Source organism: Leptidea sinapis, chromosome 46, assembly GCF_905404315.1.
Source record: "Leptidea sinapis chromosome 46, ilLepSina1.1, whole genome shotgun sequence".
Lineage (NCBI taxonomy): Eukaryota > Metazoa > Arthropoda > Insecta > Lepidoptera > Pieridae > Leptidea > Leptidea sinapis.
The window spans coordinates 2,884,396-2,910,797 of record NC_066310.1 but is presented as its reverse complement, the minus strand read 5'-3'; the positions used below and the strand labels follow the sequence as shown (position 1 = coordinate 2,910,797).

The 26,402-nt window shown below is 37.9% G+C and overlaps 1 protein-coding gene across 3 annotated transcripts in view; it reads left to right on the top strand.

The window, feature by feature from the left end:
* The window catches only part of LOC126977932 (oxysterol-binding protein-related protein 9), an 87,983-nt gene that overhangs the window by 50,464 nt on the left and 11,117 nt on the right, over positions 1–26,402 (top strand). For all 3 annotated transcript variants that reach the window (XR_007732454.1, XM_050826626.1, XM_050826625.1), the window contains 5 exons: positions 10,758–10,861; positions 15,096–15,202; positions 17,849–17,934; positions 21,271–21,448; positions 22,222–22,481. Coding sequence is in view for 2 of the 3 variants with exons in the window: in XM_050826626.1 (XP_050682583.1) it covers positions 10,758–10,861; positions 15,096–15,202; positions 17,849–17,934; positions 21,271–21,448; positions 22,222–22,481 (735 nt within the window). In the remaining variant the exon portion in view is untranslated. The remainder of the gene's footprint in view (positions 1–10,757; positions 10,862–15,095; positions 15,203–17,848; positions 17,935–21,270; positions 21,449–22,221; positions 22,482–26,402) is intronic.

Sequence of the window (26,402 nt, the reverse complement as noted above, 5' to 3'; positions counted from 1 at the left end):
ATAGAGCCCTTGAGAACAAGTTCGATACTAAATACTAATCCAATACGGACAATAGCGTGACAGCATGCGGTATAATATGGAATGTTTGAATACTTGAATACGTCACTATATCAATGTGCCTTCGTCATGTCATTGTCTTGTGTTTTTGGGTTCCGTATCTCAAAAGGAAACAACGGAACCCTTTTCATAATATAATTTTTTAACCGAAAACATATTTATTATTTAAACACTGTTTTACTATTTATAGGAACCCCGAACTAAGCATAGCCTGTTCTATTGGTGCAAGACGATGATATACATACTTAAATATACGTAAATACATAATATTATGTTGGTACGTTGCGGGCGGGGCTCGAACCGGGGCTCCGTGGTGACAGTCAACTGTCCAACCTACTGCGCCACCAACGCAACATATTCATTTGTGATTTTTATTAATTATTCGTTACAATTCTAAGCAACTCCACAATGCTAATAATCCAGGTAATCCAGTAAAAAAAAGAGTCCACTTTTCCTTTTCGTGCTTTTGGGTTCGGCAGGATTAATTATTGCTTTTAATGTGTCATTATTCTGTTATTTACTTTTATCATTATTATATTATTATCTTTAAAAGTAGGTCAAACAAACAAAAATATGATTGCACTCGTAATTCTAATCTTTATCGATTCGGGTGCAAACGCACTGCGTTATGTCATTTGAAAGTAATGCAGATATAGTAAAGATAATAGATAGAGCGAATGCATAGCATAAAACGAAAAAATCGCCATTACAATGGGTTACAGAAAAAAAAATCCGACATATCGAAAATACCTTTAAAAAAAAGTTTTGACTTAACTTTACTCGTAGGACTCCTTAATCAGGTCAATGCAGAATTAACCTATAATCATTTCATTTATTATTTACACCTATTTATCTGCGTAGTGTTAAAAGTGTGATTAATGCATAAATAAATTTTAAATTTGCTTATGAGCAACGAAATGCTAGGCATGACAGCGAACGAAAGCTAAAAATAGTCTGCCATCAGATTTCTAGTTACTAAGTTTTTTATTGGGCTATGTAAAAAATATTAAGAAAAAACGTTTGTGTTAAAGGTTCTTACAACAAACCCAGCGACCGACCTCAGACTATTTAAATTATAAAGTTGATTTTAAATTAGTTTTATAAAAAAAAAGAATCCCGCTGAGTGACTGTTCTTCTCATTTTCGAATGTGTGGGTATTTTTGACGTTCAAGAAGCGATTCCATGTTCGTTAGCTTACTTTTGCCCTCGTTCATTGTAATATTATGAGAACTCGGCCTTAATTGTTTGTGTCTTTTCACTAGATTTATTTATTAATAAAATATTTATACAGACACAGGGAATTTCAGACGTTAGTTGATCAAATCTACCGCCACCAGTATGTTATCACACAGATTATCAACGAAAAAATCCTATTTCGATTAGATTTACTTTAAAACAAACCCCTTTCTTGTAACAAAGCTTCGTGTAAGTTGTGATATTGCATTTTTGTGAATACTTTCGTTTTTGATGTTACCGGTTCCAATGAATGAATGAAAATTTCATCACTGAATATCACGACAAAATGCGGTATATCACCCGCTTTTTGCCTCGCACAGCTAGATTGTGGATTAATTGGCTGTTCAATTTCAGGGATCTTCATTTCTTGACCCTAAATAAACCTAGTTCCATTTCTCATCAAATGAGCCAATTGACCGTTTGCCTCCTCTAATAGAATTAAAAATTAATCGCATAAAATACACATAATATTATATATAAACGCTATAGTAAGTGTAAGCCATGGGTCACAATAGAAAAAATACAATACAAATGATTTAAGTTTTCTTTAGTGTTAATTCCGCCAATATGCAATCTCGTCGAGACATGTCTCGTGCCAGATTTTGGCGAGACAACACGTCCTGAGGATGCCTCGTGTAGAGGCGAAACACGTGTCGAATTGTTTTAAAATAAATATTGGCGGAATTAACACTAAAGAAAACTTAAATCATTTGTATAATTATGGATTTCGGCAAAGTAATTTAATAAATTTTCGAAAAAAAACAAAACGATTGACGATTTTATAATCTCGATACACACTCTGTCTATATTTTATTGTTCTGAACTAAAAGGAATGTTTATCGTAGAGTAGAAGCGCGGTCGTGTTTATTAGTTCAGCACTGATTGATTACGTGGGGTTTGTTTGATAACAACACTACCTAAATAATTACGTAGTAGTTCATTAATTGTTGTTCAATGTTTTACTTGTTTGAGCATGTTATCAACTTCTGGGTAGTTTACCAATAAATTACTAACAGTGTTACGTAATTTACTAAACAGTTTACAAAAAGGTTAGAGAGATTTTTTTAAATATTTACTATCTTGCAATCTGCCTAATCACTTGGCATTTAGCTATAGGTTACACAGTTCTAATTATTAGACTTGGAATGGTATATATATATGTTATGCCTACTACTCGGTTGGGTCGAGTTAGTAAGCCTTTTGTTGGGCGATGTATATGCTTCTACAATATGATCCCAGAAAATGTACCAAACAAATGTGTTACTTAACTTTAAAAGAATTGTTATAAAACCTTTGTGTGGGAACGATTTCCTTAATTACACCACGGACTGGGAATAAAACGAACACCCACAGGCTCTTTAATTATTAATGTTTATTGCACGATATCACATTGTAATCCATACTTTTATATTAAAAAAAAGCCCGCTGAGTTGCTTGCGCCCATTTTTTTCAGGTCAGTCAGTCTCTTTTGAATGAGTGGTAGTTTTTGACGGTAAATAAGTGATTTTGAATCCTATTTTTAATAAATATATTTGAATTTGAATATTAGTCCAGTGATCAATCCATTTTTATAATGCCAATATCTTATACAATATTGAGGTCTTGAGGGGCTTTTCTCTTCAGTCTGTTGAAAGTACTTCTACTCATCAAATTAAAGGCGAATGTGTTTGGTTGGGCTTTAATATGTTTTACGTAAGACTTGAGTTTATTAAGTATTATGAGTATAGTGAGAAAATTTGTGGTGACCAATCGTGTGTGGTGTCCAACATTGGCTTTCCGTCGCGATAAGCACTGTGGATCTTACTAGTCGCGCTTAGATAGATAGCTAGAAAGCCATTTCTTATGGCCGTTCCCAATATTCAGTCTATCTTTTACTTGAGATAAAAATCGTAACTATCGTTGAATTTTCTGTCCCTAACACGACATGGGTACCTTCAAAAAAAGCGCGTACACCTTCCTTAAAGGCCGGCAACGCTCCTGTGATTCCTCTGGAGCTGCAAGAGAATGTGGGCGGCGGTGATCACTTAACACCAGGTGACTCGTACGCTCGTTTGTCCTCCTATTCCATAAAACAATAACAAATAACGCAGTAAGATGGTACGGCCCACGTGCTTAAAATTATACCGGCATATCATATTATACTACCTCGTATAATGTAGGTGACGAATTACCACGCTACTGTTCGTCGAGGTAAACGATCTTATCGGTAAGGCTTCGCAAGCCGACTGGGCTATTATTTAACTATGGCATAATGAACTTACACGCACAAAAATTTATACACTTATTTCCGGGCTCAGTTAAGAAGGGGTCAAATGAAACCGTATTAGTGATGCTTCAATATATATTCTTATCATTATATAAATACAATTTTTTTTATGTAAATAAGGGACGAGACGAGCAGGTAGTTCAGCTGATGGTAATTGATACGCCCTACTTATTACAATTCAGTGCGGCTCAGGATTCTTGAAAAACAAGATGTTACGCCCTTCAGACCGATACACTTCTTCACAGTAGAAATAGGCGCCGTTGTGGTACCCATAATTTTGCCGGCTTCCTGTGCAAAGGAGCCTCCAACTGGTGGCTCGTCTTAACTATTTTAATAAATATTTCATGAAAGGAAATACGATCCTGAAATAGTCATGATTGTCATATCATTGTAAGTATTACAATTTATGATTTCCTCGTCACAATAGAGAATAGTAATAATATATGAATAATGTAAAATAGCCTTTTGACGCAGGAAGCAATTGACGTCACAAAGAGTTCGCTTTTCAGTAAATTTAGGTCATCTGAAAATTGTATAGTCGCACCAAGCTTACAGCTTGGGGTACTCGAATTTTATACTGGGTCAGGAACAATACGAAACGGTGTTTTAGGTTTTACGATCCATGATTCTCACTATTATGTCCGTTAATGCGTATTTCATGATCATGACTGTTCTGACACTGTTTTAATCACTGATTACGTATTGAAACGCGTTCTGAAAACGTGTACTTATAACTATACCTACTCGCTACATGGTCGAGCCACAGAGTAGGCCTTAAAATATTATCTTCTAAGTGCAACCAGTGGGAGGCTCCTTTGCACGGGATGCCGGCTAGATTATAGGTACCACTACGGCGCCTATTTCTGCCGTGAAGCAGTAATGTGTTAACGTTAGTGTGTTTCGGTCTGAAGGGCCGCCGTAGCTAGTGAAATTACTGGGCTAAATGGACTTTATTAATTCTGAGACAATCCCTTAATAATAATAATAATCTCAAGGTGACGAGTGCAAATGTAGTGCCGCAAAGAATTTGTTGGTTTCTCAAGAATCCTGAGCAACACTGCATTGTAATGGGCAAGGCGTATCAATTACCATCGGCAGAACGTCCTGCTCGTCACGTCCCTTATTTTCATTTAAAAAAAAAAACAAAATTTTATTACTTCTGCACCTTTTCCTAATCCATATGACAAGCGATTCTCTAAAAATAAGTGCAAGCACACCCCTTGTGATTCTTTTGACCAGCAAACTTGTTTGACTACCTTTGAAATAAATATAAACGAACTTCAATTTTTTCTTCTGTCATCGTGCGTAAAAGATGTTAACTGAGTGAGTTCAATTCAATCCTTGTGTGTGTGTGTGTGTGTCTATGTTTTTGATATATGTGTCACACCTATAATTAATCCAACACTTAGAATTTATTACTTACTAGCTGATACCCTTATGAATCTTTATTTCTTATGACAAACCCAAGATTCATCGTTCATAAAAATTTTGTTTTCAAATTTGATTTGAGCTAAAATTAAGTTTATATTTTACCACCTGAGAAAGTTGGAAAGATATAAAAATTCTAATTAGTTATTAATTTAAAACTATTCTTTCAATTTCATTTCTGAACCACGGGGGACACATCAAAAAAAAAAACAAAATTGTTGTTTTTATTTAATGCCGAGCGTTTTCATATTTATTCACCTTTTAAACCTTCTCTGGACTTGCACAAATAATTCAAGACCAAAATGAGCCAAATCGGTCCAGCCGTTCTCGAGTTTTAGCGAGACTAACGAATAGCAATTCATTTTTATATATATAGATTGTAATAATTATATTATTCTTTTGTTAGTGTTTGTCTTGTTGGTATTAAATAAATAAATAAACAAATAAAACTTCTGAAATTTTCCTGTTTACTCTGTGCCGTAGCCACATTACAAAGTTGATGAGGAATGACCTTGACCCGACCCTCGTGAAAAACAGATTGCGTGAACGAAAACAATACGCTTTTATTCCGAATTCATACTTGGATTGTAACTATTATAACACTGTATATTCTTTTGACTTGGGTCATATTTGAAACATCGCTTTTTTATGAAGATAAGGGACGAGACGAGCAGGACTTACGACGTACATTTTTCTCTGCTAGTAATAAAAGAACCTTATTTATAAAAAAAATGCTTTAATTTCCACCTACATCGGCCGTGTAGTAAGAAAAATACATGTTAGGATATTTTTCTATACTTAACTGATTATTTTTATCAGAACACAGGCTATAATAATATTAATAAATTAATTCAAATTCTTCTTAGTCGGACACTCTTGTCAGAGTGGTCGTGGTTGCGCTGACGAGGTACATGGTGGAGTGTTCGGTGGATCAACATCCTTTCTGAGGGTAGATCTCCTGGCGATGTGCTTCCATTTCTGGCGGTTAGAGGCGTTGCGAGTACACTGGACTATGGTGGACTCAGTAGCCTTTGTGATGGCGTCTATCCATCGGGTTGGCGATCGACCGCGTGCTCTCTCGCCTTCCACCTGGCCCTGAACTACCAGTCTCTCCATCGAGTTCTCATTTCTAGAGACGTGACCAAAGAACTTCAGTATTCTTAGTTGCACAATTGACGATAGTCTGTCTTTAATACGAAGCTCTTTGAGGATGGATACATTGGTGTGAAATGCCGTCCACGGGATCTTTAGGAGGCGTCTCCAGCACCACATCTCTAATGCATCGATTTTACAGCGGTCCTGCAGTCTCAGAGACCAAGTTTCGGCTCCATAGAGAAAGATTGGAAACACAAGGCATTTCATCAATCTGACTTTAGTCTTCTTGGTAATCCTCCTGTCCCTCCAAATCTTTCCCAGTTGTTCCACTGCAGACCTGGTGATGGCGCACCGTCGTCTGATCTCGTCGCCACATCCTCCAGTACTTGATATAGTAGAACCAAGATAAATATAGTTCTGAACCACTTCACAGTTGGCTATATAGGGTACGTTGGTTCCAATTTGTTCGGCCCGGTCTACTATCATCACCTTCGTCTTGTCTCGGTTAATAATAAGTCCGAATTGGAGACTGGTACTTTCTAGACGGTTTAGAAAATTTTCCATATCTTCTCTAGTCTGTGCGAGAAGGGTAGTATCACCAGCGTATCTGAGGTTATTTATCACGCGACCCCAACAGATATTCCTTTGTTCCAATCTTCCAAGACAATGCGCATAATATACTCTGTGTAGATGTTAAAGAGTAATGGCGATAAGATGCATCCTTGTCGTACACCGGCCTCAGTCTTGAATTCGCTTGAAAGGGTATCATCCACTCGTACTGCTGCAGTACCGTGCTCATACAACCTCCTCAATAGAACTATTAAATGGGGTGGTACACCCATTTCCGCAAGTATCTTCCAAAGGTGTGTCCATATGACCGTGTCAAATGCTTTGCGAAAGTCCACAAAGCATATGTAAAGGGTTGTATTGAATTCTCTGGCCTTCTCAATAATCTGACGCAGTATAAGAATTTGTTCGCGAGTGCCTCTTCCCTTAACAAATCCGGCTTGCTCGGGTGCAATCTGCCTTGAGAGGTAGGCCAACAGCCTTGTATTAATTATGTGGAGCATCACCTTACTTGCATGAGATATCAAGGATATGAGTCGGTAGTTGATGCATTTCTTGGTGGACCCTTTTTTGCAGTGGAATGAAAATGGATTTTGACCAATCGTCAGGCCATATTCCAGTCTCCCATATTTTACAGCAGATGGTATATAAAATATCAACTCCAGGTTCTCCCATCGCTTTGAGGACTTCTATTGGGATCTCATCACAACCTATGGCTTTATTGCATTTGAGGTGTGTAATTGCTGCTCGTACTTCATCCCGCATGATGTCGGGTTCACGGTCAAGTATATTGTGGGGAGAACATGTGAAGCTTAGTACCAAATTATTGGAAAATAGTGATTGACAATATTCCTTCCACACATTCACAATATCCTTTATCTCCGTAACCGTATTCCCAGCAGAGTCCTCAACAGCCCACGTCTTAGGTTTAAATTGGCGTGTTATGTATCGCACCTTATCATGCAGATCTTTGGTTTGATATTTGTCGGAGTGCTGTTCCAGTTCATGACATATCTTACTCTAGAATTAATTCAAATAGAATATCCTATTTAATATAATAAAAAAATAAAACTTTTGAAACTCTAATAAGAATTCAATCTTTTTAGTTTATTCTCTTTTTGTACTATTTTTAGACGGTCACTTTTAAGACCTATAACAAAAGGAACCGTGTTGTCTACGGCTGCTGTCAACAGGTCGACTTGGTAGGTACCTACTGAAAACCAGTGTTGGAATTGGGGTGATCCTTATTTCAATTCCAAAAACGCAGAGTGGGTGTCCTTTTGATGAGATCCTATTTTTAATTTATTAATTTTACTATGTATATAATATGTTTTCTGTTGTCATGAATAAATGCTTAGGTACTTTACTTTATTATATTACTAGCTGACTCGACAGACGTTGTTCTTATATATACTATATAAAATACTCTTTCTTATGAATTTGTAAATAAAATTTCATAACATCAAGAATTATTTCGTAAAATATGCTCCCTGTTGCTATAATGAAATTGTTTCACAGCAGAACTGTCAAACCGTGCGTCAATAAATTCTCTCATATAAAATATGTCCATACAAAACAAATATTAGAAATAAAAATAATTATGGGTCCTAAATCGAAATAAAAACTATCCTATCTCTCAAGTTGGACCAAACTGCACTCCATGAAGTAATCACCATTAAAATCCATTCTTTAGTTTAGGAGTCCATCGCGGACAAACAACGTGTCACGTAATTTATATATATTAAGATTATATAGTGCGAGTGATGGACACAGTACTACATTATATCTAAACTATGAAGTTGCTTCGAATGAAATAGCAGACTAAATTAGTGTTACATATCTGAGTGCTAATAATACCGGTGATGCGTTACTTAACGTCGTGTGACGAGTGATGCTAACAAGTGACAATAACAGCTTTTAATGTGATGACTGATGGTGTAGTTATGTGATACGTGTCATCTGGTGTGATGTGAACGCGTGAACCATGTTCCGGGCACTCACTTCGAGGAAGTGGTCTCTGCGAAGGGACAGCGAGAGGTGAGATCAATGTCAAAAACTAGATGCCCGCGAACTTTAAATCATCATTATGTATCGTTGGTTGTCATCATTTTATGCTGGTCAGCTCCACCCATTTTGAAGTGAAACTTCTTTAGAATCGTTGTGATTTCAAACCGGATGCAACGGAAAAAACGACAGGTAAGAGACACAAATACAAAATGTGTAGGATGAAGCCGGCAAAGAATGAGACAGAAATATACATACTATTTTATTCTTATGTATGACGCGAGTAGGTATACCTTAATATATTCTAATGTCATACGCACAACTTATAACTGCATAGACACCAGGAGAACATAAATATGGTAGCGGTGTTAGTAATGTCTTTCATAGCGGTTGAAATCATGTGTCATCCTAGCAACATGTACCAGGACTTCATATGCAGTTTAGAGGTTCACGCACAATGCAGGTTTCACTTCTGACATGTGTACTTTGTACACACGCAATTTTTTTTTATGGAAGATGATGAAAACCAAGCGCATGGGTCCACCTGGTGTTAGGTGATCAACGCCGCCCATTCTCTCTTGCACACCAGAGCAAATAGAGAGATGCCAGCCCAAGATAGCTAGAGATATATTATGCGCATTTATAATGGTAAGGGTGGTCATTTTTAGGTGGTAGTATTATTAAACTTATAGTCAAATATCACAACCAGTCACTACACCTAATGTTGCTACGTAATCATAATAAAAATATTTATATACTTTATACGTAAATATCTTGCCGCATACGATATATGATCACGGTCGCCAATGGAACATCCATTCATTATCATTTGGCATCTCAATTTATCAATAAACTAGTAAATAATTACCTTTTGATATTAATGATGTGTTCATCTTTAATAGTTACATATATCAGAATTGTTCCCAGCATAAGTTTATATAAATGTGTAATATATGTAATGATGATGATCCAAATAAATAAATAAACAAAACAAAAATCTTGTCTTACACATTCTAAACATGAACGAAATTCAATGAGCCATCAACATAAACACAATACGAGAAAACATGCTTATTGTTAAACAATACGAGAAAAAACACGCTTATTGTTAAATAAACCGAGAAAAACCATGCTTATTGTTAAATAATACGAGGAAAACCATGCTTATTGTTAAATAATACGAGGAAAACATGCTTATTGTTAAATAATACGAGGAAAATATGCTTATTGTTAAATAATACGAGGAAAACATGCTTATTGTTAAATTAACGACAAAGAAATGCTTATTGTTAAATAATACGAAGAAAACATGCTTATTGTTAAATAATACGAGGAAAACATGCTTATTGTTATATAATACGAGAAAAGCGTCCAACTACTGTAATAATGCCACTATAACTATTTTTTTAGATTTATAAAGGTGTCGATAATTATCAAACCATTTTATTCAGACCTCTGTATTAATCCTTATCTTTTTACCTTATAATAATCCATGCATTTGCAATTGGATCATTTGACTCCACAGATTAATGTGATTGATATTGTGATTTGGAAATATTAAAGTCTTATTACGAGTAGTTCCATCACTAGGTGCATTCGCATTGTTCGTTTTTTTAACAATAGCTGAGTTTTATCATCTGATTTCACGCTAATAACAAAATTTCACAAAAGAGCGATACGTAATTTTTTTTTAAATAAAGAGATGAGACGAACGGGGCGTTTAGCTGATGGTAATTGATACGCTCTGCCTATTACAATGCAGTGCCGCTCAAGATTTTTGAAAAACCCATAAAATTCTGAGCGACACTACAATTGCGTTCGTCACCTTGAGACATAAGATGTTAAGTCACATTTGCCCAGTTATTTCGCCGTTGTGGTACCAATAATCTAGCCGTCATCCTGTGCAAAGGAGCCTCCCACTTGTGAACTCTTTGCATGCACAACAACTTTGTTGAATCATCTGTCTGCATACTCTCACGCCGAAAAGCGTGAACGCATATTTAAGACCTCGGGTATTGATAAAGCGACTGGCCCGTTTTCCCCTCTACCATAGTAACAAGCTGGTCTTTTCAAATCTTTCTGTAATCTTCTGTAATTGTTTCAGTGGCAGTCGAGCGTGTAGTGCGGCAAGTGCTGCAGAAGACGCGTCACCTTCGCCGGGGCCGGTCGATCTTCCGCGCACCAGGGATGGGGAGATCGATTACGATGGTGAGTGAGAAAAAGAGATATTATCAGGACTTGTTCTTTAACCTTAACACATCCAACGTTGGTCGTTCTTATTTCTGTCCACTTTTGAGTGTAATTGTGCCATCGAGTATTTTGAATAAAGTCGTTAGGCCATGCAATTTGCGACGATTATCAAGGCTCAGAAACTTGAAGTAAGATAGCCTTTCGTCATATGTGGTCAGCTCCCTTTTAAGACCAAACGTCAATACGCGAAGAAAACGTTTTTGAATAGACTCAAGCATATCAGTATAATATTATATATTATATTGAGGTGACCAGGCAATGGAAGCGTACTCGAGTTGGCTCAGGATTAGCGACTTATAGAGTAACAGTAAACTATTTGGTGACTTGAATTCTTTAGTAGCTCTACACATGAAGCCATTACATTTCTTGACTTTTGCTTCATAGTGATTTTTAAAAGTAAGTTTCGAGTCAAAAGCAGCACCTAGATCCTGTAAAAACAAACTTCCGCTCAAATGGCATATCATCAATTTTATAGTCGTTATGTATAACTCCACAAATTATATAAATGCAAAATTCCACCCGCATCATGATGATGTCTGGCATTCTAAATCCGCGCGTTTTGCGAAATTTCATGCCTTGCACAGCCACTTTGTGGAATCTGTTACCGGCTACAGTTTTCCTGAACCGATACGACTTAGAGCCTTCAATAGTAGAGCATACTCCCAACATAAAGGTCGGCGACACATCTCTTGTCCCCTGATATTGCAGATGTCTATTGGCGGTTGACTAACCACGTAACCTCTCGTGACCCTATTGCACATTGCCTATTGTTGAATAACAAATAGAAGTCTAAAAAATAGTGTGACTATAAAATTTGCAGGTTTTTTTGGGGTAAGAGTTCAATATTATTTTTCTACGGACTCTGCGAACCTCGAATCTATTGTGTCCTTGCCTTTGTGTATTCAAATTAAAAAAAATGGTTTTTAATTTGAATTCAATGTTGCGTGTCACCATTACAAAATTCGGAAAACACCAGTTTAGTTTCGTAAAAATATAATACCTACGTGTCAAAACAGTCAGCAGTAGGTATACTTCTAACTAGGTAGGTGTAGCTCGCCTTAGTTTAACTTACGGATACGTTGCTGTCACTGTTTAATGACAAGATCTTATCTATCCATAGTTATGCGCAATATAGTTATAGTCCAATGCTATCTGTCAATAGGTTGTTGAAATGTAAGTAAGCTTAAAAGGATAGATTTGTCTACGTCTAGTAAGTAAGCGGCCGTAAATAGAACACCAGTAGTTGCGTCGCTTGTTTTATCGCACAGAATGTTCACTTTGGTCGCCCAGCTACACTCAGTATAAAGAATTAAATGCGCTTCTATATATTCACCTAATTATTATTTATTAATGTTATCTACCAGTGTCTTAAAATGAAAATCAAGAAAAAATAAACAATTTAATAGTTTTAAATACAGGGATGCTAACGGCAAAAAATACCATGAATAGTTAACAACAAATTGTATTTTCTTTCGTACTTGTAAAGGTTAGAATTTAGCTTTAGACGTGTTTCTATTGAAAAACGAGTGAAACAGCGAACTCGATGCTCGACACCGTCCTCGACCTGTTAAGTTATTTTGTTACTTTGAAGTACGGTTCCATTTCTATTAATAATACTTTGTCTCACAGTAAAAGAGATGTATAATAAGGCGAGATAAAAGCTAGGTATAGAAATAACGAATAGAGTGAGTGGCGGTATGAATGAAGATAATGTTAAAGAAATCAAATATAGATGCGTGAAAGCGAAAGTTAAAGAATTTATAAGGAAGAAGAATAATGAGACAAAGCTGAAATATGAAGGACAATTCGGCGCAAGTTTCTGAGATAATATAAACTGTTTTCGAAACTAATAAGCGCGGGGCGAAAATATAAATACATCGATGAAAGTGATTAGGAATGAACGAGGTGAGGTCATAAATGAAGAAAGTATCATACTAGAGTGCTGAAAGAATTATTTTGAGAGCTTATTCGAGAAAGATGTAAGTGAAATAGAGCAAGAAGAAACGATAGATTTGTTTGTAGACCCGAGTGAGGAAATTGGAATGGATGATATAATGAAAGCTTTAAAGGGCATCAGGAATGTCTGCTGGCTGTGATCGAGTGACGACTGAAATGTTGAAGGCTTGCGATGGACTATTAGGAAGCCTGCTGCATCGCCTTTCTAATCTGTGTTGGAAACAGGGTCAGGTGCCAGATGATTGAACGAAGGCAGTAATTTTCCCAATTTATAAAGGCAAAGGTTCGCAGCGGGAATGTCAGGTAATTCGCGGGATTCTTAGTGTCGGTGGATAAGTGCATGCCAGAATATTGATTGAAAGAGTAATAAATGTGACTAACAGCAAGGTATGGGATATGCAAACGGGATTTCGGAAGGGAATGGGTGGACGGATCAAGTAAATTCCTTACGCTGCATCACTGAAAAAAGGCTGACAAAAAACTTGAAGGTATATTGCGAGTTCATAGACTTGGAAAAGGTTTATGATAGGGTGAATAAAAAGAAAAGGTTTATGAAAGGAATTATGGAAGTGTGTAGGGGTAAGTCGATCGCAGGAGACCTCGTAGAATATTCATCGACCAAATTGGGGACGTTTTGAGAAAAGGAAGGTCTGAAGCACCCGGAGCATGTATAAAAAGAGTAATGAATGTAGAGGAAGTGCGTGAGGTTTGTAAGGATAAAAGCAAGTGGCATTCTATTGTCTCTGCCTACCCCGACGGGAACAAAACGTTTAGTATGTGGGTGTGTGTGTTTGCGTTGTCTCAAATGAAGTATGCCGTTGTGTTTTGCTGATTTATTAAAAGGCATTTATTTTCTCAAAATTGATTCCTTTAGAATTCTTTTTGATGTCCTGTCTTATACTACTAGATACTACCGCTTCGGAAACAAATGGCGCTCTGAGAGAGAAGAAGTGGCGCAAGAAACTCTCCCAGCATTCTTTTTTTTGCGCTCTTTTCAATAAAAATAAACAATATTGTACAGTCGCTATAAAATAATCACAATCTAGTCCCAGGCTGTCCGATCATTTAGATATTCAGCAGTGGAGTAATAGGATTTACGACAGAGCCATTTTTTTTATAAAACATTTAAATTTATTTATAGATAATGCCTGAACAGTGGCTGGGACTTTATTGTAGAAGTGTATACATTTACCCTTAAAGCTATTATGTATCTTATGTTATTGGAGTTTACTCCTTAAGATTCGATTTTAATATAAGGCGCCTGGTATGAGAAAAATATGGAGAGTTAAACCTACTCATCAAATGGGATAGTAACGTTTTCCTCATTTAAATAAAACTTTGTCTGCTTACAAATCAGGCAACAATTAGCATTGTATTTTCCTGTCGGCCACCTAGCGATACTTTAAAATTATTTTATTTTGCAATAAGAAGTGTTGTGGCTAATGTACGTTAGTTTCCTAAACTTTATTAGATGGCGTTGAACCACAGACACCCCATCTAAATTCAAATTAAAAACAAATAATACTAGTCATCGAGTGCCACTTTCATAAACTATTTTGTATTTCTAAATCGAACACTGAATCTATCCAGTAATACGACAATATATCGGTTTTCGATAGATGGCGCTGATCACAGATTTTAATAATTACGTACCTGGCCATAAGAAAAATCGCTATTAACTATGAAGTTATTTTATTTTTTTATTATCTATTATTATCTATATTTTTTTAAATTAATACGCTTTTATTAGCTTCTGCTGTATGTCTGTTTGTAACCGACTCCATTGGACTTAATTTTGTTTAGTACCTACTTGTTCAAAGAAAATCGTTCTTTAGGAGTAAACTCAAGTCGTGCGTCGGAGCTGACACACACACTTTTTTTTTGCAAAGGGAGGTAATAGTAACAAAACCGGATCATGATTGGAACGTGGAAGAGAAGAAACGAGCGTATGGGTCCACCTTTATTACAAAAGAAGGGGCAAGACACGTGACAGGTAGTAGTGAGACGAGAGGTGCTCTAAGCTGAACTGTTATTTATACGCCCAGATAAACTGCGACAGCTGTTGAGGTAGACAGTTAACCTCAATTTCGAATGACGTGATGCGAAATGCCACCTGATGATAAATGATCCCCGTATTTTCCGACAAGGCAAAGTGCGTTTCCCCATAGATTATATTTAAATAGGTTCGACAATCAGCCATCTTCTAATAATTTGTAATTCATCACTGCGGTTTCAGCTCTGTATGAAGATGACTCGGACAGTGACCTGGGCTCGATGGAGAACCACGGCTCGGTGGTCACACACCTCCTGTCGCAGGTCAAGATCGGAATGGATCTCACAAAGGTAACGATTTCCATATTACTCATGTATATATTTATTATCTGCCTATTTTAACTCCTTATTTAAATTCAAATTTTTTTATTCAAAATAGGATGTGGTATCACTTATTAAAAGTCAAAAACTACCACCCATTCCAAAACGAATGCCTCAGACCTGAGAAGAATGGGCAGAACAAACTCAGCGGTCTTTTTTTTCATCGAAAATAATATGTTTGCAAAGTAATATTGTAAAATTAAACTTATTATTTAATAGCCTGTGGGCGGTCGCTCCATTCCCAATCTGTGTTATCATTAAGAAAGTCATTTATGTTATCTTTATCACACAAACGTTTCTAAGAATTCTTTTGAATAACGTAATACCTTTGTTTTGAACATTTTCTGGGATCTTGTTGTAAAAGCATATACATCGCCCCACAAAAGACTTACTAACCCGACTTAGCCGAGTAGTAGGCATTATAAGTTTGCCTTTCCTGGTCTTAACATTATGGTTATGACAGAATATATTTTTTGTGACTATACGGTCGATTCGTAAAGATGCACGTGTTTTTTTTTATTAGAAGGGGCTACTGCTTATGGATAGCTTGAAGGTCGTATCGCTTCGGGAATCTGGAACCGATAAAAGGTTCCACATAATGGCTGTGCGGTGCAAGAAGTTGCTCGCAAACCGCGCGATTTTAGAATGCCAGACGTCAACATGGTGCGGGTCGAATGTCCGGCGAAGAAGTTCGAAGAATCGACAAAAAAGTTATACATACATACACACACTCACGCCTTGTTCCCGCCGGGGTAGGCAGAGACAATAGAATGCCATTTGCTTCTATACTTTCAAACCTCACGCGCTTCCTCTACATTCATTACTTTTTTCATACATGCTCGCCGGTTGCGGGTGCTTCGGACCTCTCCTTTTCTCAAAACGTCCCCAATTTGGTCGACGAATGTTCTACGAGTTCTCCCGCGACCGACTTGCCCACACACACTTGCCTTATATATTTGATGCGTCATTCTTTCTTCACTCATTCGCTCCACGTGTCCAATCCATTTCAGCATTCCAAAAAAGTTATGTGATCAAATTAAAAGCCGTTCTGAACTGGTTTATTCAACACAACTATAGTCAATAACCGTAAAATTGAAAGGTCAAACGCTATAAAATTTAAAACCGAATGAAAAATTTTTTCGGTTTCCATGCCTTTTTTTGCGGTTTATTTGTATCATTGTAACTCAGTATATTAAATGCTGGTATTTGTCTATTTCTTGTCTTAATTATACATTTGCTTTAGAGCCTCAATGTGGATTCTAATCAGACGAAGTCGCGGGCACTAACTAGCACCATATTCTAATAAAACTTTCGCGTTCGTTCTCTCTGGTCGTTATCTCGAGCCTTGTTGCTATTTGCTTTAATCCTTCACCAGTGGGAGGTTCCTTTGCACAGGAAGCCGGCTAGATTATGAGTACCACAACGGCGGCTATTTCTGCCGTGAAGCAATAATGTGTAAGCATTACTGTGTTTCGGTCTGAATGGCGCCGTAGCTAGTGAAATTACTGGACAAATGAGACTTAACATCTTATGTCTCAAGGTGACGAGCGCAATTGTAGTGCCGCTAAGAATTTTTCGGTTTTTCAAGAATCCTCACTGCGGCACTGCATTGTAATAGGCATGGCGTATCCATTACCATCAGCTGAACGTCCTGCTCGTCTCGTCCCTTATTTTAATTTAAAAAAACTCAATGGCGCCACAGATTATCATCAGTTATTAATATATACATTAATTGGAACAACATAATCCATTTTATATGATATTGTTTCGTAATTACTGAGATACTTTTAATTGATTTTGGTTGCAATATCATGATGTGTATTACTATTTTGTGTACAATTATTATCATAATTATTAATCTGTCGCACTCTATGCAACAATAATAAACAATTAAACGGTACTGAACTTTTAATTAACAGTAAAGACTGCTTTATAAGGAGTGTTAATAAAAATCTAAGGGAAGCTCTATGACTAGTAAAAAAAGGAGGACTCCGCGCCGTGATATTAGCAAGTGAAGCACCTTTATGCTAGTGTGTGTGCGGTTACGGGGTATACCAGATACACAATTTTTTCTCCCTTTAATAATCATATATCCACAAATACTTATATATTATTGTTTTTACACGTTTTCACAACGCACGACGGCATTTTTAAAATATTTTGTTGCGACACAAACTGATCTGTCACAGACGAAGTCAAATCTCATAATGGCGCCCAAGCGGCTTGTATTAGTGTAAGTGTATGCGTGGAGCTATGTATTTACACGTTTACCGGCTTGTTTTGGTGCCTCACTGTTATGTAAGGTGACACGGACTCCTTATTTTTTTTTTTCTCGTCTGTGAGGGAAGGTATAAATTAAAAGTAATTTACATACACACACAACACAAACACGTACCCACACCAAACCACACATGTGCAAATACCACGTCTTATTAATATAAAGATTGTACCTTAATCCATTATTAGAAGTAAGTTCTAGAATAGTATTATTATAACCTAACTTAAGTTCTGTGGATTTTGTGATGTTATAAATAAATAAATATATCGGTTACGGCTAGTTAGTCATAATGTATAAACACAGCTGATGACCAGGTGTTAATGTGACGCTGTTCGCAGGTAGTGCTCCCGACATTCATACTGGAGAGGCGGTCACTGCTGGAGATGTACGCGGACTCGTTTGCACACCCCGACCAGTTTGTTAAGTGAGTATCACACACAAACATACAACATCTTAGTAATCAATTTAGTGTCTATTCCTCTCCTCCTCGCGTCGGTTTAGTCAGTGCTGAGGGTCATGATCATCTCGACGGAGTACTTTTTTGCGTATTATTTGCCGCCATCTGCCCCTGTCGGAAGCAGAGTGTAAAGCGTCGTGGACAGTGGTTTCAAGGGCAGTGCTAATCTGATCGGTCCATCGCATGGGGCTCCTTCCACTTGGTCTTCTTCCCTCCACCTTCCCTGTTACCATCAGTCTCTCCAGGTTGTCTTCATCCCTTCTGGCGATGTGGCCGAAGTATTCTAGGACCCTACGCAAGCAGATGGTAGAGAGCCTAGTCACAATGCCCAGCCGTTTCAGGATCGACACATTAGTTCGGTGTGCTGTCCAAGGTATGTCCAACATCCTTCTCCAGCACCACTGTAGTGTCTATTCTGTGTAGTGTCTATTAGTCTCCTGAAAATTGAACCACGTTTGAAAAAGTATTTCTATCGTTAGTTTTCTGTGTTTTAACGTATATTAATTAGAAATATATTGGTGTCGTGTTCTGTATAAGATTATGTTTTTACATTTGGCACCAATCCAACTAAAGAAACATTTCGCAGGTAGATACTAACCCCCTTATTCATAATGGTCCGCTAACTTAAAACAGCCGCCAAGGAGTGTTTTTTCTCATTCTGACTTAGGTCAATAGAAGAAGACAGAACGAGAATTAGCAATGCTTTAAGTTAGCAGACTATTATGAATTAGGGGGAATTTCTGCAATACTACTTTCGTGATGTTTATTTTCGTAGAACATAACCACTGTAATACTAAATATTGCATTATAAATTCGCAGTAAACACCCTATTTTCAAAAGATTATATTAATTGAAAAAAATTGTGTTAGAAAATTAAATATTGTACACGTGAATATGACGCCGTTTATCAATATTTTCATAGGGATTGATATAAAGCATAATACTACACATAGTCCGGTCAATGTAGACCAAAAAATGAGAGTGAAGGTACATAAAATCCCAAACAAGCTGAAAATCAGTAAAATTGTTTAAAACATAATTATAAATAATATTTAAAAGTTCCCCATTATTCCCGTGTATGGAAAAAAATTTATTCAAGGTCAAAGGTAAAAAAAAAGAGTTTTTCGTGATTTTCAGCTAAAAGGTAAGTTTTATCATAAAAGTATCTCAGACAAAAATTGTAGATCATCAAAATGTACTAGTACTTTTTTCCTACGAGCCACCGTTTCTGAGATATAGAGATTCAAAAAGTTATAATGTAATATTGTTTATGATTATGTTTTGAAATAATAATATTTTAGTCTAGCCGTAATGAGGAGAGTGTTTGTCTATTACGCTAGTATTAAATTTATGGTTTTCACACAGATGTAATAAATTTATTTCGAAGTAAGAAGGTAATTATTGCAATGGAACTGAAAAACATTTCTCACAAAATATGAGCTTATACGTGACTAATTATTTCAGTTTGAGCACGTCCGTTCAACTTACTGGCGCCGCGTGGTTAATTATTGTTGAATTTATTAGTTTCAAAATTATTATTAGTTAATTCAAACCTCTGTTGGAATACGCTCAAGCGCTTTATCGCCACAACTCGTAAACATACGTAACAAACAACATTTAACTAAAAAAAAAACTACTTTCAATATCTCGTTCAAACCAATTTTCGGTGGAAGTTTGCATCGTATACTTTTTTTAGTTTTATCATTCTCTTATTTTAGATTTTAAGGGGGGGGGGGGGACATTTTACAACTTTGGAAGTGTGTCTCGTGCAAACTATTCAGTTTAGATAAAAATGATATTAGGAACCTCAGTATAATTTTTGAAGACCTATCCATAAGTAGTATTTTTTTTAGTTTTGGAAAAAAGTGGCTGTGACATACACATACAGACAGACAGACAGTTCGGATTCGGCAAACTACAGGCCTATTGCTATTACCTCCCTGCTCTCCAAAATCATGGAGAGCATAATTAGCCGTCAGCTCTTGGTATACCTAGAGGGTCACCAGTTGATCAACGACCGACAATACGGGTTTCGCCATGTACGGTCGGCAGGTGATCTTCTGGTATACCTAACACATAGATGAGCTACGGCTATTGAAAGCAAGGAGGAAGGCCTGGCAGTTAGCTTGGATATAGCGAAGGCCTTTGATCGTGTATGGCACAAGGCGCTCATCTCAAAACTTCCATCATTTGGGCTTCCCGAGAGCTTGTGCATGTGGACCTCCAGCTTCCTCACTGGGCGCAGCATTCAGGTCGTTGTCGACGGATATTGTTCGAACCCGAAGCTCGTGAATGCTGGAGCGCCCCAAGGCTGTGTGCTATCTCCCACGCTGTTTCTTCTGCATATCAATGATTGTTGGACACCTCCAACATTCATTAATATGCAGAAGCTTTCCATTCCATTGCTATGCAGACGACAGCACTGGTGATGCCGTATGCCGTACCGCTCTTCGACAACACTTCCCTTAAAGCCTCGCCTAGTATCGGAATACTGGGTCTCGAAATCTCGAGCGATTGCCAATTTCGTGGTCATCTGGAGGGCAAAGCCAAATTGGCTTCAAAGCCCACATACTAGCGCTCTACAAAGCGCAAGTCCGGCCACACATGGAGTATTGCTGTCATCTCTGGTCTGGCGCACCCCAGTATCAGCTTGATCCATTTGACCGCGTGCAACGCAGAGCAGCTCGAATTGTCGGGGACCCAGTGTTCTGTGAACGGCTGGATCACTTGGCGTTGCGTAGAGACATCGCTTCATTGTGTGTCTGCATTTATTACGGGAGTGTTCCGAAGAGCTGTTTAACCTGATTCCTGCCGCCGAATTCCACCTTCGCACGACACGCCACAAGTTAGGTTATCATCCTCACCGTCTGGATGTGTGGCGGTCCACAGTGCGGTATTCAAGGAGCTTTCTTCCACGTACTACAAAGCTGTGGAATGAACTTCCTTGTGCGGTGTTTCCGGGCCGATACGACATGGGTGCCTTCAAAAAAGCGCGTACACCTTCCTTAAAGGCCGGCAACGCCCCTGTGATTCCTCTGGTGTTGCAAGTGATTGTGGGCGGCGGTGATCACTTAACAACAGGTGACCCGTATGCTCCTTTGTCCTTCTATTCCATTAAAAAAAAAAGACATGACGAATCTATAAGGGTTCCTTGTTTTTGCCCTAACCCTAAAAAGGTAAATTTTATCTTTTACTCGCGTCCGGCGACATACTTTTTCTCTTTTGTTCTTTAGCATTATTTTGCCGTCGTTCGTTATATGTAGATCCGTTTTTAGGGACTTCAAAGATGGCTTCTCATTCCAGGATAGTGGATATGCCGACGCCCCGCGAGCGCATGGTACAAGTAGTGCGGTGGTACCTGAGCTCGTACCACGCCGGCCGGAAGTCGCAGGTCGCCAAGAAGCCCTACAACCCCATCCTGGGCGAGGTCTTCCGCTGTCACTGGGACTTAGATGGTGTGGAACCTGTAACTGAGAACAGAGTAAGTTATCTTATACGCTTCTATCTATCGATATTCATCTTCGATCAAATTTGGTTTTTAAAGGAAGCGGACGTTAAAACAGCACGAGAAATATAGCGCTTCGTTAAATATGGAAAATTTCCACTTTTAAGACACAAAAAGTGTCCGAGTTTCTTATGTATGGCAAATAATATCTAATTAGCTTTTTTATGCCGTCAAGAAGTAATATGCAGGCATTGGCATTATGAACGTTGGTGTAAATGGCGCCGTAGCTGGCACTGACCTCTACTATATACCACTATACTGGCGGCTGTCAAAGTGCTTTTGTGCCTGTTTGATATTCGCCATTTTGGCGCTGTTGGCCATGTAGCGAGAGTCTGCGGTACTAAAACTAGTGATGACAACCTCAGCAAACATCGATAGATGGTGGGAAACTATTTACAAAAAAAAATGTGTACTTTATTATCTTGATTCTTGAAGTATAAACAATACGGAAAACGAACTAAATTAATTCCAAATGCAAAAAAACTTCAGAGTATTGTACGTTCCTTCGCAGCCATTTGTATTATACGTCAAAATTAGTTCCCTGGACTCTCGCGAGTGGCGCTTCAAATAGGCACAAAAAATTTGCTGTCAAACTTAAGGAACCTGTCCAGTGGTATTTATAGAAGTCGGTGGTAGCTGGGACTTAAAATATCATGTCTCAAAGAGCGCAATTATTGTGATGCTTATTTTGTTGATGCGGACAGTTTCAAGTGTAAAGCCGATCATAAATTATGAATTTATTTTTAAAGGAAGAAGTCGGCGACGGGCCCGTGCCGTGGTGCAGCCCGGACCAGCTATCGTTCGTCGCCGAGCAGGTGTCCCACCACCCGCCCATATCCGCCTTCTACGCGGAGCACGTGAACAAGCGCATCCAGTTCGAGGCGTACGTGTGGACCAAAAGCAAGTTCCTGGGCCTCTCCATCGGAGTTCACAACATCGGCAAGGGTGTGGTCACTCTGTTAGACCTGGGAGAGGAGTACACTCTTACATTCCCTAATGGTTACGGCAGGTGCGTATTCTTTAGTTTTTTTTTTATGAATATGAATACGTCTTATTGCTTCATTAATTTTTCGTTCGTTTGGTATTTATTCATTTGTTGTGGTACCCATAATCTAGCCGGCATCCTGTGTGAAGAAGACGGCTGGATTATATCCCACCTCCCACTCCTCCACAGGAAACTTCCAGAGTTGTGCCCTTTGGAGGAAGACTTGACAACTGTTGATTAGTATAGGACGATCTGAAGCTTTAGTTAATTGATGTATCGAATGTTAACTAGTTGATTATTAATGTTGTTATAATTATTGGATTGGATAGTTATAGTCATTATATAATAGAAGTTTATCTCCCAAATTATTTATGGCACATGTATACCCAGAGTGACTGCGGAATTTGGATACCCAGAGAGCTGGGTATCCAAATCGATGCTCAGTTTTCAATGAATGAGCACGTTGATAAAGTAGCAAATAGAGCTTTCAAACAACTGGGTTTCATAAAACGAGTGACCCGTTCCTTCAGTAATGTATAAAAACACTTTACTTTGCGTACGTCCGGAGTATTCTTGAATACGCATCTAATGTCTGGACACCGCAATATATTATACATATCGAAAGGCTTGAAACCATACAGAGACAGTTTATTTAATACTTAACTTTTAAAGATTTTAAAGAATTCAACAGTTATGAGGAAGCGTGTTCTCACTATGGTATCGACACACTGGAACAAAGAAGGAATCAAAGTGGCTTTATGTAAAACCTAGGTTAAGATTGTAAAGATAATTGTTGTGTACGCTATTGATTACATTAATAAATAAATACTGAAAAAGCCATAAAAGGCATTTATTTTCTCAAAATTGATTCCTTTAGAATTCTGTTTTATGTCATTTCTAATATACTAGATACTACTACCGCTTCGCAAACAAATGGCACTCTGAGAGAGAAGTAGCGGCGCAAGAAACTCACCCAGGATTCTTTTTTTGCGCTCCTTTTAATGAAATATACAATATTGTACTGTCAAATGCTATTGCTATAAAAAAATCGTAATCTAGTCCCAGGCTGTCGCTTCATCATTTAGATATTCAACTGTGAAGTAGTAGGATTTATGACACAGCCATTTTTTAATAAAACATTTTCCCTTAAAGCTATTATGTATCTTATGAAGCCTACTAGAATTAGTTACAAGCAATACCTTATTTATACATACATACATACATAAAATCACGCCTCTTTCCCGTAGGGGTAGGCAGAGACCACTTCTTTCCACTTGCTACGATCCTTACATACTTCTTTCGCTTCGTCCACTTTCATTATTCCTCATACATGCTCTCCGGTTTAGGGTACTCTTGACCTGGCCTTTTTTCAAGACGTCCCTGATTTGATCTTGAAACGTCCGCCTAGGTCTACCCCTTCCAACACTTTCATTCACACTGGCCTTATACACTTTCTTCGTCAATCGTTCTTCATTCATTCTCTCGACATGTCCAAACCATCTCAGCATACCTTTCTCAATTTTTGTCACAGCATCTTCTTTCAGACAACAACGTTTTCTTATCTCACTATTTCTTATCCTGTCACTCAGTGTAACTCCTATCATACTTCTCAACGCTCTCATCTCAACTGCATTTATTCTGCTTTCATGTTTCTTCTGCCATACCCAACTTTCACTTCCGTACATGAGTGTTGGAACCAACACCCCCTCATGCACAGCCAAGCGAGCCTTATTAGACACCTTCTGACTGTTCATAAAAGAGTGCAAAGCTCCATTCACCATGTTTCCTGCATTCACTCTTCTTTCAATATCACTCTCATACTTTCCATCTCTTGTAAAATTAGAACCCAGATACACAAACTCATTCACCTGTTCAATTTTTTCATCTCCAATCACGATATTGCAGTCTGTCACTACCTCATCTCTTTCAAGCACCATCACATTCGTCTTCTTTACATTCATCTTCATTCCCTTTCTACCAAAAGCTCCATTCATAGCAGTTACCATCTCTTGCAACTCCTCGGCTGAAGATGCAAGTAATACTTGGTCATCAGCATAGAGAAAACATTTGACGAGTAACGAATTCATTCTCAAACCACTGTCATTCTCTTTTAAACCTGTCAAGCAATTGTTCACGAACAGATTAAACAGCCACGGTGACGCTACACATCCCTGCCTAACACCTTTTTCGATATTAAACCATTCAATGTATGCCCCGTTTATTTATAGTGTTATAAAAATGATAATCAGTATTTAGAGCAAAAAGGTGACGATTTTTGTGAACGTATATTAAATTTTCATAAATGTACTGAGAATGAACAGTCATAATATTTATATCTTTAAGTTTTTCAACTAATAGCAAATGATAATAAATGTAAACAGGTTCACCCGCGGATAATATTTGTTTGCAAAACAACTATTGTAATAAGATACCCATCTTATGGTATCCCGAAGTATATTTTACGTATGAACGTAGTATATGAAAGAATAACAATCAAAAGAATAAAGTAATAAAATATATTAACATATATAAGAGAGAAAAATGTATTGTTTAGTATACGATAAGACGAGTGAAGGAAGGGCTCACACTTTACAGTACTATACGTATCAGTGGGAGGCTCCTTTGCACAGGATGCCGGCTATTTTATGGGTACCACAACGGCGCCTATTTCTGCCGTGTATATGAAAACATTACTGTGTTTCGGTCTGAAGGGCGCCGTAGCTAGTGAAATTACTGGGCAAATGAGACTTAACATCTTATGTCTCAAGGTGACGAGCGCAATTGTGGTGCCGTTCAGAATTTTTGAGTTTTTCAAGAATCCTGAGCAGCATTGCATTGTTTTGGGCAGGGCGTGTCAATTATCATCAGCTGATCGTCCTGCTTATCTCGACCCATAAAGGACTTTTTTTATGGTAATAATATCATAAAAAAAAGTATCACTAACCGTAATCCAAAGCACGCGAATAAAGCGAACTGGAGCGCTTTTTCACCAAAATCAATATTTTATTTTTCCTCATGAATGCAGCTATCATGTACAAAAACAATAATCAAAATTAAATTTGTATAATTATTGAAATACCAACGGATTTTTGGGTATTGCTTACTTATGGGTGTCTCTCATGCAACGTCAGGAATTACACGAGGAATCAGGTTAAACAGCTCTTCGGAACTCGCGTGATAAATGCAATCTTACCAGTTGGAGGCTCTTTGCACAGGATGCCGGCTATTTGGGGTGGCCACAGCGGTGCCTTGTGGCACTGCATTGTAATGGAAAGAGCGTATAACTTACTATCAGGTGAAAAACTTTCAGGGCCCTGCAGCAGCGAAAGACTTTTCGGAAGCTGGTCCCGTTTGATGCCTTAACCCGGCTAACTGCCCAGCCTTCTCCGTTGCTTTCTTTAGCCGTCGCTCACCATAATATATACCAGAAGATCGCCAGCCAAACGCTCATGGAAAAGGACCTACTGTCAGTCGTTGATCAAATGGTGACTCTAGAGTCCAGGTATACGAAGAACAGGGAGGCAATCGCAATAGGCCTGTTGTTAACCAGATCCGAGCTATCACCAGGAGTCGGATGAACAGAGCAGTTTAATTTTGATTGGCATCAAGAAAAAAATATTTTTTTAACGATATTTTACATTCCATTTAACCAAACTACACTCGCTGCACATAAAGGACTTAAAGGAGATCCTCCGTGAATAAAAAAGCATACGGCTGCGAGCGAGTATCGGTAGCTCATCGATAACTTACGTCACGGAGGATATTCTGTAACTGTCTGTGTAAATTTTTAGACAAAGCTATTAGTGAATATCGTTCAAGAGAGTTTTTTTTTAATTGGAGGCTCACATGACGGTGAATGAATAAAACCTCTGCACAAAGATTCTTACACCACCACAGGTATCACAGGATCGGTGCCGGCCTTTTACAACGAAACATCACAATATG